Below are 20,150 nucleotides of genomic sequence, written 5' to 3' on the forward strand. Positions count from 1 at the left end.
CTGCCACACAGCTCTGGAAAAGTCCCCTTTAAAACACTAAATCCCTGGAATGAAGGACTGCATTGGCTCATCATGAGAGTATCTTAACGGCATGGACGAAATCATCCCAAACTTCAGGGACAGCTTGTTCAGAAGGGTTAACAGAGAGGTGGTGGAGAGAGTAGCAACATCTCTGGTTTGAAAGCAACCAGAGAGATCCCACAGGCAAACTGGCTGCCACTGCTGCTTTAGATGGCTACTCAAGAGCCTCAACATCAAGTCTTAGGGTTTCTCAGACCTCCTCATGCTCACCCTGTAGAGATTTGCCAGATCAGCCCTTAAAAGCAGGACCCATCTTTGAAGTCCACGGGCCAGCTATGTCTGCATAACCAGTAGCAACATCAGGCCCAACAAGCATTGGGCAAAGAAGCAAAAGAAATATCTTGCAAACTCTTTCACCTCTGTTTCAAAAGGCTTGGAAGTTCCTCCCCTTCTCTTCCCCTAGCCCCTTCCATAAAAGCTTTGCATGCAGAGCAGTGTCTCTTGGGTCCCTCATTCTCTTGAGCAAAGTAAACAGACCTCCCGTGCAGCAACAAATGAACAACAAACAGAGGGGGAAGGAAAAAAAAAAGAAAAAAATCTCGCTGCCAACGTGAAGAATTTTTTTTTCAGCATGCTTGATTTTTAAAACAAAAAGTTAAAATGTGCAAGCTTTGCCCCAAGGGTGACCCTGCACAAAGCTTTCTGGCAGCTCCAACGTCCTAACCATTCCCCCTGCACATCACCACAGACACCCCATCTTCCCCCACACTCTTCCCCTGACGCACGCGCACACATACGGAGCCCTAAGAATCCTGGCACCCAGACGGCTTTTTCTTTTTCAAGCATGCCAAAACAAGCTAAGCTCCTAAATCCCTATTAGAATCTGGCCCTGTGTGGAAATGTGTTTGCCTCCATTCCATGTTTATTTTCTTTTGTTTTCAGGTTTGTTAGCCCAAGGGCAAATATTGTCCCTAGCACCAGTCTTGGGGTTGGGCTGGGTTTTTTTTGGTATTTATCTTTCAATCAAGTGTTCCTCCTTGCAAGGATAAACAGGATGTTTAGAGACTCTGGGTATGATGATCAGTCTTTGACAGCTGTTGTGACACACCACACACTGGGTCTGCCATGTATGTAAGCACTGGCATGGCTCAATCTGCAGCAGGCTCTCTTCATTTGAGGATGTAGACTACATGACTTAAGAGGCCTTCAGCAGTTCAATGTTTTCAGCACAGGCTTAAGGGAAATGTGCCAGATGATCCAGAACAACTCCCTGGCCAATCCCAACACTAAAGAGGGTATCACCAGCCCACTCCACAGCCACTCCCTTTCTAGTCAGCTCATGTCACTTGCTCAGCTGCATTAAACTATGCTCTCCCTCCAAGTTTTAATTTTCCAGGTATGTCCATACAGACAGTCAAAATACTTTCTAAACCGTGCTGATTCAACAGAGGGAGTTTCCCAAGCCTTTTTTTTTCAGGAAAGGAGGTTTTCCAAGCCTTGAATCACTGACACTGATCTAACTCCTAAACCAAGAACTTTGGAAAATGAAATGTAGATAGCACCAAGGGCCAGATCCTAGGCATGATATACTTACCTACCTAGAATACCATGTGTGACCTCAAAATGCTCTCCTAAGTCTCATTCACCACAGAAGAAAATGCAGTGCCTAATTCTGCACTGCACAAATTCTCTGAAGTTTTAATCGATTTTCATTTCCAGCATTTACTAAAGGCACAAAAAGTTAAGAGACTGATGACTAGCACTGGTTTGTAATTAAGAGCAATTAGTTTTGCACCAGGTCCTAGTTACAGAGTGATACATCTCCTGACTTCTGCAAGCTGGGTGTGTCCACAGCAGCAGCGCACACTTTGATAAGCCAACAATATACACAAAGAGCCAAATTCTGTCTAAACAGCCATAAATCACTCCGTGAGAAATGGCTCAACCAGGATGTCTTCTTAGCTAGTCTAAAACCTTTTGCATTTAAAGAAAATAATGTTTATGAGAATTACCTCTCTTCTCTACAAACACACAATTCCTAAATAGCAATGCTCGGTTTTCCCCTTACAACCACTTTAATAAATACACAGGACAGATGACAACATGTTGCTGACGTTCATGCTGTTTGGGCCCTGCTTACCCAAGGAAACTTACTTTTTCCTGCAATGCTTGTCAGGTTCAAGCCTTGAAAACCATCCCATGTAATATTCAACCACAAGCTTCTGGCCTACACACAGAAACTACGGCATGAAATTTTATGATCTGTGTTACTCAGGAGGTCGAAAGGGATTATCACAATGTTCCTTTTTAGCTGTGGTACCTATGAGCCTTGGCATATAAGCCACCCTGGAAAGCCATTCTCAGACAACTGTTTTAAATTGGACTCTGAGCAGTCCTTGAACTCTACTTCAGGAGAAAGCAGCATTGTGAAGATAACAGTTTTACAGCTTTCACTCCTCCTAGCAAAAATAGTGCTTGCTTTGTGTACCTCTCCCTGTTTCACACATTAAGCAGACGTCCTCTATCCAACCTTTACCACTCTCTGCAAGCCCTTCCACAAACACACTAGAGCTGAAGAAGCAATAGTCTGTCCTACAACCTGAAAGCTCAAGTAAGTGAAATAACTTTCTTGAAATAAAAAACCCTTAACTTTGATGTAATTAGAATAACTTGGATGGAGTGGGAACTCCCCAGCCATGAAGACATTTCCTACAGCAAGATGGTCTTGAATAAAGTAAGCAAAATTTTCCTTTCATTTATTCAGAAGTGCCAACAACAGTGGTCAACAGTGGATCAAATTGTTAAATACCCCCTTCTGTCACCAGCTGCATAATCTGGGGGTCCCTGTATGGAAGCAAGTGCCAGAAACTCCGGATTACCTATTCTCAGGCATGTTCAGCCATGAAGGCAAGCCACCTACCTTCCCTGTGATTTGGCTTTCCTTTGCTCACGTAAGGAATACTCACTAAATGGAATAGCATATCTCTTTACTGGAATCCACCACATTCCATTCCAGTCTACAATGTATTTTATTTAGCCTTTTCTCATTTAACCACCAGTAGCCTCTGGATGGTGCACAGGACTATACAACTGGCCACTGATGGATGTGGCTAACATACAGGTGAAGCCACCACAGCTTTGCATCTAACTAGTTCACCAGCTGAGCTGCACTATGTGCCTTCCTACTTCAAGCAAACTGTGAAGACAAACATTTGCACCCTCTGAGGTCATGTAGCAAGGATCAGGTGACAAGTGGTTACAAGACACGGTAATTTAGTCACCTGCAGACACCCACAGACTCCACTTCAAGGAACCTGTCTCTAGCACCCAAATGAGCATGGCCTACAATACAAAACTCATTTCAAAGATGTAGCTGGAAGAGCCACTGGCTCAGTCACTTCACTGTCTATGCAATTCATTCAGGTTTGTTTTAAAAATAAGAAACATAGACAAATAAAAAAGCAACTGCATGCTCCCTCTGGAGTGCACTGGTATTGCTGGGACAACACTCACTGCAGCCGGACGCCTCTCTCTGCCAGAGTGGCCAACACAGTCAGTTGCGCATCAGCTAACTGTTCCAGCACATTACTGTCTTCAGGGGGTTGCACACGTTCAGAGGGGAAAGAAACTGCGTCACTGTCTCCCCTGCACGTCAAAGAAGCCGGCAGCTGCAGAGCTGTGCACGCCAAGTGCAGGACGTGGCTTCTCCTGCACCACAGCGAACATCAGCCTCTTCACCACATCGTTACTTTGGTCCTTGGAGAAGTTATTCACACATATATCCAACCCTTGGCCCACAGGTATGACTGCTGACATGGCCAAGGACAGCTCGACACCTCTGGTAGTAGGGCTAGATGTGACCTCATAGGATCTGCTGATCCCTTGTGTCAACCAAAATAATCAATCAGGATGTGCTGGAAGGAGCACAATTTAGTGAAGAAAACTACACAATTCTGAGTCCTCATCCTAGTTTTCCCACTCGCTGTACTTCTCTCAGGTACATTAACAACCTTTTCCTTTCATATTCAAGTATCATCTTCGTTATCTTCCACCCTACCTGTAGAGTTGGGGGGATGGGAAGCACCAGATCATATTAAGCACTGGCACTTCCTCAGAAACACTAGCCAACAAGGGACTGGGAAAGACTCAAGATCTTTTTTAAGCCCACTTCATGGCAATCAGGAGTATTAAAGCAAAATAATGGACTTTGAGTTTTCTTTTTTTAATCTTAATTTCACAGGAGTACTATTTTAGAGGTAGCTGGTAACATTGCTCTCTTAAGCAGCTTGAATACCTGCCAGAATGTGGTTGCAACAACTTCATATAGATATGGGTATACTCATCTCTGTTTGTTCCCTTTTGTGCCACTCCAGGCAGAAACCTGTCTTGAACATGAGCTAGAAATTAATAACCCACAGAGAAATAACAGAATAGCAAAGCATGACAGACCTATCCAGGGCTTTCGATACTCACTCAGCCTAGAGCATATTTGGGACTGCAAATAAACTCCTCTCAGCTTGGGTCCTCAATGCCAACACAGAGGCTGGTGACTCCAACCTTTCATGCGGACTGTTAACAGGGAAGGCAGAGAGGCTGATATGCCTAATACATGGAATATGGCCTCATTTATCCGGAACTATCACATACCTGACTGTTTGCTTGGTCAAAGCTGACCAGCCAGTTAGGAAGATATATGGCAGCAGTAAATGAATTCTTTTCATTTTATCTTCACCATGGTGAAGAGGATGAAGTTACCTATACCGGGGGTGAACACTAAGGAAAGTGAAGAAAAAATAGTAAACTCCATATTATATTGTAGGAATGAACCCCAGGATTTTGGATCGATCAGCTTCACACTGATCTGGAAGTTTGGGAAACAGCCCCTTTAAAAAAAATACATATTAAAAAATGAGGGGAAGCAAAGAAGGATGTGTACCACAGAGGAGAAACCTTGCACTTAAGACAAATTCAGTCATCCTACTTTAAAACTGCAGGCCAGCTCCTAATTTAACATGGAGTTTCACATGTCACTACAAAACTCTGGAAGTGTTGACTTTGCAGGTATGGCAAACATATGAACTGTTTTCAGTGAACTCAGTATTTTTCCACATCTACTTATTGTAACTCCGCTGGCAGGCTGGGAGTAGCAAATCCTCCCTTATCTCCCTCCTCTCCAACAGCATCTCTCTGTTTAAGCATTGGCTAACTCTGATCATGCATGATCCCCCTTGGAAACTGGACAAAAAAGGGGGTGGAAGCATCACTGGGGTTGTAAGCACAAACCACAGAAGGAGATGGACTGTCATGCAGGAGGGAAATAGCAGGGGGAAAGAGGTAACTAATGAACAGAAAGGGGTACGTAAAATCCTACTTGGATTGCCTCTCTGGGGAACAGCTGTTTCCTTGTAAACAACTTGCTAGCTGTCCAAACAAGAAGTTCAGACACAGAACAACAAAGGAGAGCACCCGGGTAGAAGTGTTCAAGACATGGGCTCATTCCCTACCCTGCCAATTGCTCCAAATGGCAGAATTCAAAAGCCGGGGAAATATTAGCTGTATGTTTAACCCTGCATGTGCTTGTGTTATAGCCAGCGGCCTGCAGAAACACATCTTTCTCCCTCTGTGGTGAAGTCCTTCCTAATCCTCCTATTCCCCCACCATTTCTGACACAACAGCAGAGCACGCTGATTGACCAAGGCAAAGAGGAAATACCCTCATCAGAGTAAGGACAAAGAGCCACAGAGCCAAGAAACTGAAAACCTGAATGTGGCAGTCCTGAAGGCCTAGAAAAGTTATACCACTGCCCTGGCATCAGCAACTTGGAAGTAGAGGAAATTGCACCCGAAAAAGTCAAAAGAGTCTTTTTATTAGAACTGAGCACAAAACAGCCTACACTGGCAGAAGCATTTCTATGCCAATACAACTGTGTCCACACAGAGCTCTTGCCAGCACTGCATGGTAGCTGCGGACAGGGGAAGGAATATTAGTACAACAACATTCCTACGGCAGCTGGCCACAGAAGGCAACTACCTGCACTGCACCACAGCAAGCAAAGACTCTGCACCACCTCTGTCTGTTCCTTGAAGCTTCTGGGGATCAAATGCACAGGTGCCCGGTCACAAGCCTATCTTATAAACCCTGCCTCCAGAACATCACAAAATCATTAAATGAGTGCAATTAGACTACGCACACATCTCCAGGAATGAAGGGGTGTCCTGGGTTCAGCTTAACTACAACAAGGGGTCACTTTGCAAGAAAGGCAATACCCAGGATGGTAGGACACAGTAACTGACAAATAGGCAATCCTATGTCCTGAGCCTATAGTCCAGTTCTCTACACCTTTCTCTGTCCACCTCTGACTGACTTATGCATTTTATCCATTCTACAGAATGCAACTACACTTACCCTGGGAAATTAAATGACTCCTACTCAAAACAAAGCCTAGAAGCAGGAACAAAGTAAGCAAAATGACACTCTCATAGTCGGAAACAACGAGCAATTCCACATTTTAGAAATTGTCCACAAGTTCACAGGAAAGACCTGATGCAGTCAGATTTATTTTACCTTTTTATTTCTTTAGGGCCATTTTGTCATAGTCGTGCACAAACAGCCAGGAAAAAAGACATACTAGCAAGGGCTGCTCTAGAATAAACATTCAGTCATTACAAGAAGAGAAGAGTGCAAGTCTGCTGATCAAAATCCCTCTGAGCCTCAAGAAAGGCAGCCGGCTTGTTGCATCAAAGTCAAAACCAGTCAGGAACTCCACCTCGTCTGGGGTCACCTTCCTGCCTCTGCTTCTCTCTCTCCATATATTTATTCTTGAAGTCATCATGACAGCGAGCTTCTGCATCTTCTTCTTTCTCTGGAAATAGGCTGGGAAACTGAAAGGTTTGTCCTTGGCCCTAATGAGAAAACAAATGGTCAGAGAGACATTCCAGCCTTTCTGCGGTAGCTATGATGAATGTACTTACAATGGAAGACCACCCTGAAGTTTCAACTAGTGCAAAATGGTACCTCCTAACCTCCCAAGACCTCTTTCTACCCCTCTCCCACAGATACACATATGTCCCTCCACCTCCCCAAGCTATCTTTCAGCCTCTCTTCTTTGTGTGCTAATTAAGACACTGACATCTTTTTTTTGTTTGTTTTACACATGAATGGTCAGGAGATGAACACCTCTTCAAAGACTTTGTACCAGCTCAGAGGTGTTGTATGACTCATACAGTAAAAGCAAGATGAGCAAAATAGGTGATTTTGTTAAAGTAACACCACCAGAGAAATACATGGTGGAGTAGGCATTCGTTATGTTAACACTCAGGGTATCAGCAGCAGTTACAGTTGTTTAGATCTCAGCTAAGGATAAGAGAGAACAGTCCTAGCAGCTGTTATTGCAGGGTGTAATGTGGGAATACAGAACAACAGATATCAGAGGTCTCTTATCAACAGGAATAAAGACTATAGTGTAAAACAATTACAGTGGGAACAATCTGTCTAATACATTAGTAATGAGATTAAAGTGATTACATCTGCATCAGTCATTCAGCCTAACAGACAAGTAATTTAGTGAAACATCACCATCAGATCTATGTCTCCCACTTGGAAAATAAACGCTTGGTCTCTGTTTTTTATCTAACAGCAGGAAATCATTATTCTGTGGAAATGTGCTATCCCATTAACATTACCTACCTACTTTTTAGTAGTGTTTGCACTAAGCACAACTTCATCAAACTCCGCAATAACAGTCCTTCCATTCTGTATGGGTCTTTGCATAAAACTTATAACTGATAATACATAAGTCTAAAATTACTCTCCAAAACACTTACAAACATTACCATACATTAACTTCTTTGGCAGAATACCGCATACAGAAATCTTAAAAAAAGCATTTAACTGCTTCAGATGAAAACAGTTTGGGGTTTGTTTTTTTGGCAGTTTTGTTTTGTTTTTCAGATCAGCCATTCCTTACATTTGTGCAATAAATGCAATCAAACATGAGGCCCAGCTATGAAGTAGTTCCACAAAGGACATGAAAGGAACCTTCCACAACACAGCTACCTATACTACATTTTGGGATCGGAAATGTGACGTAATTAAATCCCCCCCCACCCCATGTCCCTGACCCAGCTGAATGTGCGCTATGTCTCATTTAGCCAAATACACTCAACCTGGTAATTTACAGGTGTGAAAGAATTTAAACCTCAAGCATACACTTTGGAAAGAAAAAAAAAAACCAAAACAAAACTTATCCCAGTTGAGCTTATCCAGACTGGAATCTAGGAAATACCAACTCATACCCAGCAATGCTCTGGTTGTTTTCGTAGTGCATATTTCTTGGGGGTTTCCTCAGAGCCTGACCATACTACAAAAAAAACAAGGGAGCTGCTGTCTACATTGCTCTTTCCTTGATTCTAGCCTGGTTAAGATCAACTGGAACAAATCAAGGTTTTCCTTTCCATGGTGTACACTCTGAGGTTTCAACTCTTTTGTACCTTTAAATCACCAACAGGTATGCTTATGTTAGCTGTCCTATGGCAATTAAAGTGTAGTTCCATTTCTAGGCACAGGAACTGGCCTTATCAATGTCCCTGAGCAATCTCAAAGCCGTAGCCTACTGAAACTCTTCCTGTACTAGGATCAGCAGCAAGCACCCTTGAGGCCAAGCGCTGCCCAAGATTTTAGCACGCTGAAGCATTTGGAAAAGAATTTGTTTATATTACAAAAAATTACTGTGTTTTAACTGCACTGTGAGTGGGTCACTCAGCCCTGTGGTATCTACAGGATGGACAGGGCTGATTCTAAGGACCTCTCTGCTCTGGAGAGGAAGCCATTTTAGTTGAGTACGTCAGAAAACAATTCAGGCTAACATGGTAGGCATACCACCTACACTGAAAACTTGAGAACTATTTATGTTGGTAACAGTGTAGTAAGGGACTGTTCTTGTTATGCAGCACTTCCATTCTGGTATGCTCTCAGGACTAATGCACTTTCCTTACTGGAGAATGAAGCAAAGCTGTCCCTAAAGCATACTAACAACATCCATGGTAATTCACTAAGCATTGCAAAACTGTTATTATTTTTAAAAGGGGTGGGGGGGTGGAGAAAGCAAAACAATAAAAAAAAAGATATGCACTGAAGGCTTTAGCAAACCCAGACAAACCTCTCAGCTGTTTATCAAAGTGCTCACAGTTCCCATATCAAGGCTGGTGAAAGTCAAATATTGAGCTGAAAATGTCAATCTGTATCTGGAGTCTTTTAATAAATCAAAATCAGCACAGACAAGTTGGCTCTTTCCAGCTCTTGTTTTGTGAAGAAATTCTGATTTTGGCTGGCAGCCAGACACAACTCAAAACAGCCAAGACATTACACCCTGAGAACTGAAGGTTGATAAATCTTAAGTAACAATACTGTGCAGTAATACTGCACTGTAAGACTCTGGAGTGATGAAAGCTGTATAAAAAATAGCTGTTGTGCATGCTCAGTAGCTAATTTTCAGAAGAAGCCTGGATCTTGGGTATTTCAAAATTTCAAAAATACCAAAAGGCATCAACTTACATAAAGGACTGAGTCTGTCCAAGCATATTTAGATTCAGTGCATTTTCCACATGATGCCAGAGGCTACTGAGGTTCAAGCTCATGTGCCATCTTCTCAAAACTGCCTACAAAAACAATGGAGGGATTGCCACTCCTTTACTTAGTGCTTTTTCTTACACATCTTCTAGGTAAACAGCAACCATTTGACAACTATGATAAATGCATCCTCAGAATGAAATCCTAACTGAAATAAAGTAAACAACTTTCTACCAAGTTCATCAGGGTTTTATCTGTTTTGCAGACTGCTAGAACATCAAATGCTGCCATATTCTACCAGAAAGCAAAATTCTGGCTTGTTCATAAACCTTGGATTTGTTCACTGTTTTACCTTTTGTAAGCCATTTAACCAAGGTCACCCTTTTAATTACTGAATTACTAAAATTCAAATAAATTGAAATAAGCTCTAAAAAGGCTAGGGTTTGGTCCTCCCTTACAGCTTCTGCCAGCATAATCACCTTAGTTAGAAGCACACAGAAAAGTGGGAGAAAATATTAATATCTTCCTATCTGACATAGCTGTGCTAAAAGAAAATCCTGTGAAAAAAGACAGACACTGACAAAAAAATTGGTTTTGCTCAGATAATTTAGTCTGTCTTGGAACTGCATGCTGCATTGCCAGCAAAAGACCTTTTTCATCAATGTGAGGTGATACAGTGATACCGGGGAATTTGTCAGGATAAGCTCTACCACCACATGTTCTTAGATCTAAGTGAGCCCTCACAATGTCAAAAAGAAGAAAAATAAAAAACAACCAAAGCAAGTCAGAGAGATTATACTGAAACACCTAAAAAATAAAGGCAATGTGATGATTCTACACATTGCTATTCTCAATGTAGAGTCTTCCCAGAAACTTCCCTTTTCCCTACAAATTCTAAGGTTATGTACAAGTGAGATGTGTGGTCTAATGTTCTGATAACAAAAATGGGGCCCATTAAACTTCTACTCCTGCACAACTCTAATCCTCACTTCAGCATTACCCAAATGTAAAACTGATTTATATACAAGGCCTTAGGAGGATTCACATGTTAAATGCTAACAGCTTTTAAGATAAAAAGTGACCTAAGCATTAAACATGTATTTTCCCCTTAGATTTCAAGCCTCTGTCACTAGAAAGGGTAAAACCACACCTTGTTCTCTGACTTTGTAGAAACAGTTATCACATGGAATGGTACAAATTGCCTTCATTCATTTTAATGAGAGGTTAAGTGACCATAATTAGGCCTATGTAGTCAAGTGGTAGCCTTCCCACTGCTGAGCCTCAGGTCAGTAAATTGCTGGAAGGATTACCCAGCACAAACTCACTTACACTTCTCTGACCTTTGCTTCCCTTGAAAAGTTTAGGGACGGAAGGTCAGCACAGATATTATTCTGTAGGAATGATGCAGCAAACACTGATCATGTAAACAACTGCAAGATCTTCTGCTTACTTAGATAACTGAAGTACTTCCTACTGTCCTTCAGAATTAGGAGAAGCAATGTTTATAGTATTGTTAACAAAAAATGTTGGACTCCCAACAGCACGGGATTCAGTCCAGCAGTTGCAGCAAATATAGCTAAGTTTAATAATTCAGTGCATTTGAACAATTCTCCTACCATTGCAGTGGTAACATCTGCTATTAAAATATGCTGCAAACAGCACAGAAAGCAACTTCAAAAATCCACACAGGAATGGGACAGTGTATGCAGCATCCAAGTCTACTCTGAATTCACTACATGTCAAAAGAAAATCACATCTGATGTGCAAATAGGTAACTACTATGAATGTACTGGATACTCTACACAGGGTTTAAGGAGAAAGCATTTACAAAAATGTTCCCACCAGTGCCATCATTCATGCAGCTAAATAGGTGTTAGTCCTAATGTTGACAAGGTCAGACTCCCTTTTACAGCCACCTCCATTAGATTTCTCAAAACAGGTTTAATTAAAAATGGGTCTGGATTCCAGAGGCTTGTCTACAGTTGTGCTCCCACGGGTGCTAAAACCTGTTGAGCTAAACCAGCAAGAACACTGAAGGAGAAGGAAGGGAGCGGATGTTGTTGTTTTTTAATTTCCCTGATGTTGATGCAACTGTAAAGTTTCCCATTGGTTTTCTTTGCTCCTTTTTTCTTTAAATAACATTAGGATAATTGTAACTATATTGGAGTCAGGAGAGAGGCTGGAAGTTGCTGTTATTACATTCATTCATCTACTCTGCAAAGACATATAGCTTTGTTTTTAATTAAAAAGAAAATAAAACAATGTAAAAAAGTAGCATTTGATACCCAAGGCTGTAAGTCTCCAAAACTTAAACCTTTCTCACTAAATTCTAAAACGGGAAAAAAAGGCAGACAGGCTCTGGAATAGCAAGATATTGTTGATTCACAGCCTTCTATGATTTGAGGTATTTTTTTAGTGTGAAAATATTATGCTTGGACAGACCACGTATTTGTCCAGTTACTGCCTGAGAATAAAGTAAACAGCTCTGAATCTCCAAGAAATAGTATTCAGAAAAGAAAGGACAACAATTCTTACATGTGGAACAGCTGGGGCACTGATCTGACACTTAAGGGTATGTTGACTACAACTTCATACACCTTCCACTTTTGAGACACTTGCAGTAAGTTAATGGATATGTACGCTGCACCGGAACACATCAGGTGATGTTTTATAAAGCAGGGAAGCAAAACTGGAGCATATACTCAATTTCATTCACGTACATCTCACAGCTGTTACCAAGTCACACTCGGAAGAGCAATACTTCCACCTAGCGGGCAATACAAAGATCAACTCAAGACCTTCCAAAAAAGTCCTTATTTTTCCAGGCATAAGCAGTTTTAACTTGAAATTGGATTAATGAAAGAAAACACAGCTGGTAAAAATGGTAGGAAACCCCAGCTACTCTGACTCACGACAGATGCAAACTAATTCTCATGAAAATAAGGATTTTACAGTGGTTACCAAAGGCCTTCCTAAACTAGGCAGATATTCATAATGGACTGCATGGGGCCTGTTACAATCTAAATCACACCATGAATGAGAATGAAGGCAAAACCTTTAATTTCAGAAATTACACTGGGCTTCTGGCCTCACCCAGTGTTTAAAGCTAGTGTGAACACAGAACTGGGAGCTCACTGTCTGAGACAGAGGCAGTGATGAAAAGCAAAGAACAAAAGGAGAAAGGGGTGGGAAGACACACAAACCTAAATGTTAAAGGAATTACAGGCACCAACAACAATAGGAAAAAAGAGAGCAACGAGACCAGGAATGAGGTGAGGGGGAAATGCACAGACCAACGTTAAATGACAAGAGTTTAGTAAATGGTCATGATTTAGAATCATAGAACAGTTAGGGTTGGAAAGGACCTTAAGATCATCTAGTTCCAACCCCCCTGCCATGGGCAGGGACACCTCACACTAAACCATGCCACCCAAGGCTCTGTCCAACCTGGCCTTGAACACTGCCAGGGATAGAGAATTCACAACTTCCCTGAGCAACGCATTCCAGTGCCTCACCACCCTAACAGGAAAGAATTTCCTCCTTATCCCCAATCTAAACTTCCCCTGTTTAAGTTTTAACCCATTACTCCTTGTCCTATCACTACAGTCCCTAATGAACAGTCCATCCCCAGCATCCTTGTAGGCCCCCTTCAGATACTGGAAGGCTGCTATGAGGTCTCCACACAGCCTTCTCTTCTCCAGGCTGAACAGCCTCACCTTTCTCAGCCTATCATCATACAGGAGGTGCTCCAGTCCCCTGATCATCATCGTGGCCTTCCTCTGGACTTGTTCCAACAGTTTCATGTTCTCCTTATGCTGAGGACACCAAAACTATATACACTACCCCAAGTGACGTCTCAAAGAGCAGAGGAGAGGGGCAGGATCACCTCCTTCAACCTGCTGGTCACACTCCTTTTGATGCAGCCCAGGATACGGTTGGCTTTCTGTGCTGCTCCTCACTTGCAACGAGATACAACACCAAAAGGTGGTCCCTTGATCCCATTAATAGGGCAGATGGAAAACACGCCATGTCAACTTATGCTGACACTACACTATAGGGCAATGAAGTAAAGGGACATTTGCTGTCTTGTATACCAAAAGTAGTCCTCAGCCACAGTACCACAGTGCTCTGTGTATTGCCCAGCAGACAAAATGAGAGGCTAGAGGAATGACCAGTTACTGCTGTGTGACTGCTTCCAGCACGAAGCTAGTTTGAGTAATTCTTCACTCCACTGTGGAGCAACTATTCTAGGATCAGAGGTCTGATGTAAAGGTACTGTGAATGGCTTGCTAAACAGTGCAGCTGCATTTTGCTTCCCCCTCTTTCCCCATGAGTATCTGTGGGTTGCAGACTACCTCCTTAACTCAGCAGACAAAAGAGACATGAGTGAATAAAAGCAAAAAAGTCACTAGCAAGAGGCCAAGACAATGGAAAGTGCCTGCATCCACCTACTAATGACACTTGAAGAAAGCCACTTTTAAGATGCAACATCACTCCTGGCATACAATTCTTCAGCTGTGTTCTCAATGAACCTTTCATACCTGATCTTTGACAGACAAAAACTTAGCACAATCTAGGCGGGAGAATTTTCCCATCAAAACAGGATCTTCCTTGAAAAACAAACGTGTTTTTTAGCCATCATAATGCAAAATCCTCAGAGAGATGAGGTTGCCTTTAACATCAGCACAGAAAAATGAAGCTTAGTCCTTACCTAAATACAACACCGTTACTTTCTATTAATACTGTATACTGTTCTTTTAAAGGAAAGGGCTGCCTAGAAAAACACAATCTTCTCACTTCTGTTTTCACTCCCATTCTCAGAAGGGGCTTAATGAAAAAACTTCTAAGCACATTTAAATTTTGAAAAATCATAAAGTCATCAGATTTCCCACTGTCTGTGCCTCTTTAGTTCAAGCCCAAGTCCATATGAAGTCTTATGCAGTCTTTAAGATTACCGTGTTCTCCCCATATTGAATCCTTGTCCCAGGATGGAATAACACTGAGGTTGTATAGTCAACAGCAATTTTACAACCATAAATAGCATTCCTTTAATGTAATTTTGGTATGTGAAGGGGGTTTCTGTCAGTGGTTGAATATCTTTTTCACATAGAGACAGGTAAGCCCAAGAGAAATCTAAGCTATAATATGCTCCTGTTATGAAAGAAACTTGTAAGAACATGAAGCTCCTTTTCCACTGGGCAACCAACATACGTTTCAGAACCCAGTTTAGCCACAATGCATGCTTGTTAAACATGACTAAGAGCTCTCCAAGGAATATGCCTTAGTCTTCTCTGAAATCCAAAAGCTTTAATAAGAAGTTCCCTACCCTTACAATATATTCTTTCACTTACTGGATGTTTCAGCAATCAACCACACAAGTCGTGAACCTTCCAGCACACAGAGGACAGGGTCAGCATGAAACTCACTGGCAAAGCTGCACTATATGACATCAGACCGTAAGTTACACACAGACCTCAAACAAATACAGGGCTTGAAAACTAATCATTTGTTTGAATTTGATTTTTAGACTAAATCATTTAAATGTCCTTATACATTCTGGAACATATTGAAGAAAATGTCATTATTAGAGGACTGGCAAAAATATTCAGACAGACAGACAATTCACTCAATATTACTTCCAGATTGGCTAGATAACAGTCCCTTCCCTTCTTCCCCACAAGCATTCCTGTTAACTCACCAGCTGTACATAGGCGACCTTATAATCTGGCTTCTTCACTCTTTGATTCTTGTGATTTCTCTTGCTGTTGGAACCTGCAGAAATTAAGAGAATCCCACCTTTTACTTCCCTGGATTTCCAAGTTTCCCAAAGCTAGGCCAAGCTGAAGGGAGGACTTCACTAGTTCTGATTTACTGTTAAGAGGAATACTCCTTCTTCAGTACCAACTTCTTCAGTACCAACACAGCAACACAATTACTAAAGTGTGGCATCACCAGACTCAGGCTGCTGATAGCCATAGTTACACAAAGTTTGCAAAGAAGCAAGGAGTTAAGTCTCCTGCTCTCTGAGTAGGGAGCCTGGAGGGATAAACAGCCCTTGCAACATCAACAGCTTCATGAAAACAAGCAGGAAATGACCACTAAACAGCTTCAAACTTGTCAACTTTTACTACTCAGCTGATGAGCTGGATCTACTGTTTATACACCAGGAAATGGCGCTGCACATCCAAACAAACCAAGGCATTTCAACCTTCTGCAAGTATGCTGGTCACAGCCAAGTGGGAAGTTAAACTTACTCTCTGTGTGTTAGGCAGACATTAAAGCTCTCAAATTATTAGACATTTTTACCACCTTTCATTTTTTATCCCTGAATATGTACGTTCTACAATCGCTTCCATTAGCAGTGTCAGATGAAACTGTTGTAAAAAACATGTTGTAACATGAATATTTTCCAATGCTGTTTAGACCTTTGTGTTTGTTATTTAAGACTTTACTTAATTCTGGTGGTTTTTTTTCCACATAAGCATATTACAGATAATCTTTCTGTTTTCTTTTTCTCCTTTTGTATGTTCTGAGTTCTACAATCTTATTTTAAAGCTTCTTCTTTCATTCTCCATTTTTCACTATTACAGTTTTTTTTCCTATCCCTTTCTTAACATCATCCCTACTCTTACCATTATAAAACGTCAACCCTTTGCTAGTCACTGCATGAAAAAAAGAAAAACCCAGCAATCAAAGCCCTCACCAACAAGTCACTCTCCATTTGAATCACACACTGCCTGGTGATCAAAATGTAGAAAACCCATGAAAAGTATATTCCTGACTTTGCACAGCATCCAAACTGCAGCCAGAGAAGCTCTGGAGATGGAAGCATTCATATGTAAAGATGACATTACATAAATTTAGCTTATTTCAGTTAGAGTTAGATCCCTCTCCTCCAAGTCAGAGTTCAGCATAACTTAAAGTAGTCTTTCTTTTTCTCTTGGGCTGGTTTTGCTGTGTTTGTGGGTTTGTTTCGGTTGGGTTTTTTTGTAGGAGTGGCACAGGGCAACACCACAAGTGGATGCATACAGGTCTGTAGTCGAAATGTGGTGACAAGTGATAAAAACTGGAAGTTTTTCAAGATGTTTTTATGACATTATCTACTGGTCTAACAGAATATTTTTCTTTGCTCTACAAACTGCCTTCTGTTAGACCATAACATCTCCTCTGTGTGCATGCCAGGTAATCTCAACTCAGTTTGGGAGTCCTTTTTAAGGTTATGGCTGAAATTAAATTTAATTACTGATTTCTATGATTCTATGATTTTATTAAGACACATGAAGCACTTCCTTCTGAAGTGAGACACCCACTGGTCTTCAAGGAGAAACAGTACCAATTACAAAAGCATACAGCACAAGCTAGGTAAGTGTCAAGATGAACAAGCTTTTTAAAACTCAGATTATTTTTTAACTAAACTTATGTCATAATATAATCAAAGCATTCAAGTATGAAGTGGCGCATTTTTATTCAAATGGAGAAATAAACAATTATACTGATGGATGTCACCAGCTAAGCACCTGGAACCACAGTTTGCTGAGATCTAATGGATCTTTGGATAGTAAAAATCTGTTCTGGCTGTGCAGGGATGTTGTGGTCATCCCTTTTCACCACTCAACTGCACTTACCATACTGTATCCTGGTCCTCACAGCAGCTACTGGTACATTGTATATTTTTTCAAGGTAATTCTTGACATCTATTCTCGTCATTCTAGGCAATGCAAAATTATTTTGGGAAAAGAAAGATGGAAAAGTATAAATATTTAAATAAAATACAAAAGAGCCAGAGTATTTACAGAGTGATTAATACTACGGAATAAATACATCTCTCCTTTTAAGAAAGGTAGCTCCAGAGCACAAAAGTATAAACTCAACATAGATGCACACTGCTACAGCAATTCATTATCCATAAACTGTAACAATAACAAATATTTTATCCCCTGCAGCCTCAATAGTCAAAATCCCAGATATACTCCTTATTCAGCAAGGATAGGTAGCCTTTCTCACTGTCTGACCCTAGAACCCTTTCTAATCTTCTGAATAGCAGTTTCCAATCTTTCCAAGACCTGCCACAGGCCTGTGGATTTTAGCATGTGCAATCAGACTGTTCAGGCTGAAAAAGTACTCAGAAATACCTAGACATCACCTTTTTTCCTATGGATCTTCTTATAAGCACTTCCTTTTTCCTAAGCCCACCCCTGGGAAGGCTGAGCTTCATTAACTCTCAGGAAGAGGCGCACAGCAAAGCTCATAGTTAAAACAGTAAATCCAGGCTCTCTAACAGTTCTCTCTGAGGCAGAAGACCCTTCCCCAGGCCCAAAGGGTGCTATCTGGCACCTCATATTCCCACCCCTGTCAAGATAAGCTGCAGCCCAAAGGGCAGTGTGCCGGGGCGGGTCGGTCGCACTGCGGGGAGGGCGTGTGTTCCTCTGTACCCCAGGGGCAGCCCTGAGCCCTTTCCGCGGCAGGCCCAGAGCCATGCGGTGCCCCGTCCATGCACTCACTCCATAGAGATGCGGAACTGGACGGTGTCCTCGGGCTGCGGCACGCCGGGCCGCACCGCCAGCATGAAGAAGTTGGGCCGGAAGATCCGAAGCTGCGGGCCGCCCAGTTGGAATAGCGGGTACCTACGGCGACACGACTCCAGTGACCGACCGACCGACATCCCCTGCAGCCGCGCCGGCCCGGCCTCCCCCCACCACACCGCGGCGCGGCGCGGCCCGGCCCGGCCTCCCCCCACCGCGGCCCGGCCTCCCCCCACCGCGGCCCGGCCCGGCCTCCCCCCACCGCGGCCCGGCCTCCCCCCACCGCGGCCCGGCCAGCTCTGCTCACACGGCCCTCTTGGCGCCTATCTTTGCCATGGCTGAAGCTCGGCCCGATAGCCGTGCGGCGCCAGAGGCTCCCGGAGGGGCGGCGACGGCAGCTCTCGCCCCCTGCTGGAGCGGAGGAGCGCGGTGGGGACTGCGTGGAGCGGCTGTGGGGGAGCCCGGGGCGTCTGACCCTTTCATGGCGGTCCCCTCCTCCCAGGTGCCTCTCACAAAGATAGCTCGACCCGCGACCGCCGGCCCCTGGGCCCACTCGAGAGCGAATACAGCTTTAGGGCAGAGGAGGACCCCTCAGAGGAGCCGCAAGGGCGGGGAGGTGGGAGGTAGTACCTGCACAGCAGTGCCCATGTGGGACTCGGCAACCGTGGCTGCGTTTCTGGAGGTCTTTTCCTCGTGTGAGACCCCAGCAGGGGTGCTGCGGCCAGCTCGGGGGTCTCCAGCACAGAACAAGCATGGGCCTGTTAGAGGAGGGCCACGGAATTGATGGGAGGGCTGGGATGCCTCTTCTGCAAGGGAAGGCAGAGCTGATGCTGGTCACGGGTAAGAGCAAGAGCTGGGGAGACCTGATGGCGGCCTGAAAGGGGCTTAACCAGCGAGAGGGTTTTTACCAGGAGCTGTCGTGACACGACAGGGGGCGGCAGTTTTAAAATGAGAGGAGATTTAGGTCAGACACAAGGAAATAACTTTCTGCGATGGGGGGGTGTCAAAGAAGCTGTGGATGTCCCATCACACTGGAAATATTCAAGGCCAGGCTGGCTACAGCTTTGAGTAACCTGATCTAGCTTGTAAAAGACCTTTACGATCATCAAGTCCAACTGTTCCCCAGCACTGCCAAGGCCACCACTAACTCATGTCACTGAGGGCCTCATCCGGACGGTGATTCCACCACTGCCCTGGGCAGCCTGTGCCAATGCCTGAGCACCCTCTCAGGGAAGAAATTTTTCCTAATACCCAATCTAAACCTCCCCTGGCACAACCTGAGGATGTTACTTCTTATCCTAGGGCTTGTAACCTGGGAGAAGAGACTGACCCCCACCTCAGTGCAACCTCTTTTCAGGTAGTTAGAGAGAGCAGTAAGGTCCTCCCTGAGCCTCCTCTTCTCCAGACTAAACACCCCCAGTTCCCTCAGCTGCCCCTCATAAGATTTATTCTCCAGACCCTTCACCAGCTTTGTTGCCCTTTTCTGGACCCGCTCCAGCACCTCAATGTCTCCCTTGCAGTGAAGGGCCCAGAACTGAACACAGGATTTGAGGTGTGGCCTCACCAGTGCTGAGTACAGGGGGACGATCACTGTCCTGGCCCTGCTGGCTATGCCATTTCTGATACAGGCCAGGATGCTGTTGTCCTTCTCGGCTGCCTGGGCACAACCTGGCTCATGTTCAGCGGCCGTCAGTCAGCACCCCCAGGTCCTTTTCCACCAAGCAGCTTTCCAGACACTCTTCTCCAAGCCTGTAGCATTGCAAAACTGTCCCTGCCAGTGGTACAGGGGGTTGGAACTAGATGATCCTATGAATATATGATGGCATAGCTTGCGCTAACAGAGAGACAGAGTGTGAACATAGGCACCAGAAACAGCCGCAAGTTTGGAAACATGAGGAAAACATTTTCGAAACATGATGGAAACCCTGGTGGACTTCCTTCCAAGAGGGTATTTCAAGGACTGGCAAAAAGCAAGAGGCCCTACAGAGCAGCTCACATCCCAAATATAGTAACATCCATTTGTGTTTTGACATCTACACT

At 43.4% G+C, this 20,150-nt stretch overlaps 1 protein-coding gene across 1 annotated transcript; it reads right to left on the bottom strand.

Moving 5' to 3' along the window:
* Positions 1 to 6,575: 6,575 nt before the first annotated feature.
* Positions 6,576 to 18,528, bottom strand: MRPL23 (mitochondrial ribosomal protein L23). The gene is made up of 5 exons (XM_057412780.1): positions 18,418 to 18,528; positions 18,090 to 18,212; positions 17,214 to 17,296; positions 15,287 to 15,360; positions 6,576 to 6,923 (listed from the first exon to the last, which is right to left on the bottom strand). Exons 1-5 carry the CDS (start codon positions 18,444 to 18,446, stop codon positions 6,765 to 6,767), a joined length of 468 nt encoding a protein of 155 aa, XP_057268763.1. The 5' UTR covers positions 18,447 to 18,528; the 3' UTR covers positions 6,576 to 6,764.
* Positions 18,529 to 20,150: the final 1,622 nt, after the last annotated feature.

This window comes from Pezoporus wallicus, unplaced genomic scaffold, assembly GCF_028554395.1.
Source record: "Pezoporus wallicus isolate ANWC-B61680 ecotype Strahan unplaced genomic scaffold, APGP_CSIRO_Pwel_v1 scaffold_6885, whole genome shotgun sequence".
Lineage (NCBI taxonomy): Eukaryota > Metazoa > Chordata > Aves > Psittaciformes > Psittacidae > Pezoporus > Pezoporus wallicus.

Bases quoted from the DNA above. Each gene is read 5' to 3' on its own strand.
- MRPL23 (XM_057412780.1), bottom strand. From the start codon at position 18,446: ATGGCAAAGATAGGCGCCAAGAGGGCCGT. The intron at 18,213-18,417 runs GTGAGCAGAGCT...GTGTCGCCGTAG, and splicing joins ATAGGCGCCAAGAGGGCCGT to GTACCCGCTATTCCAACTGG. The intron at 15,361-17,213 runs GTAAGTGCAGTT...TAATTTCTGCAG, and splicing joins GAGGACCAGGATACAGTATG to GTTCCAACAGCAAGAGAAAT.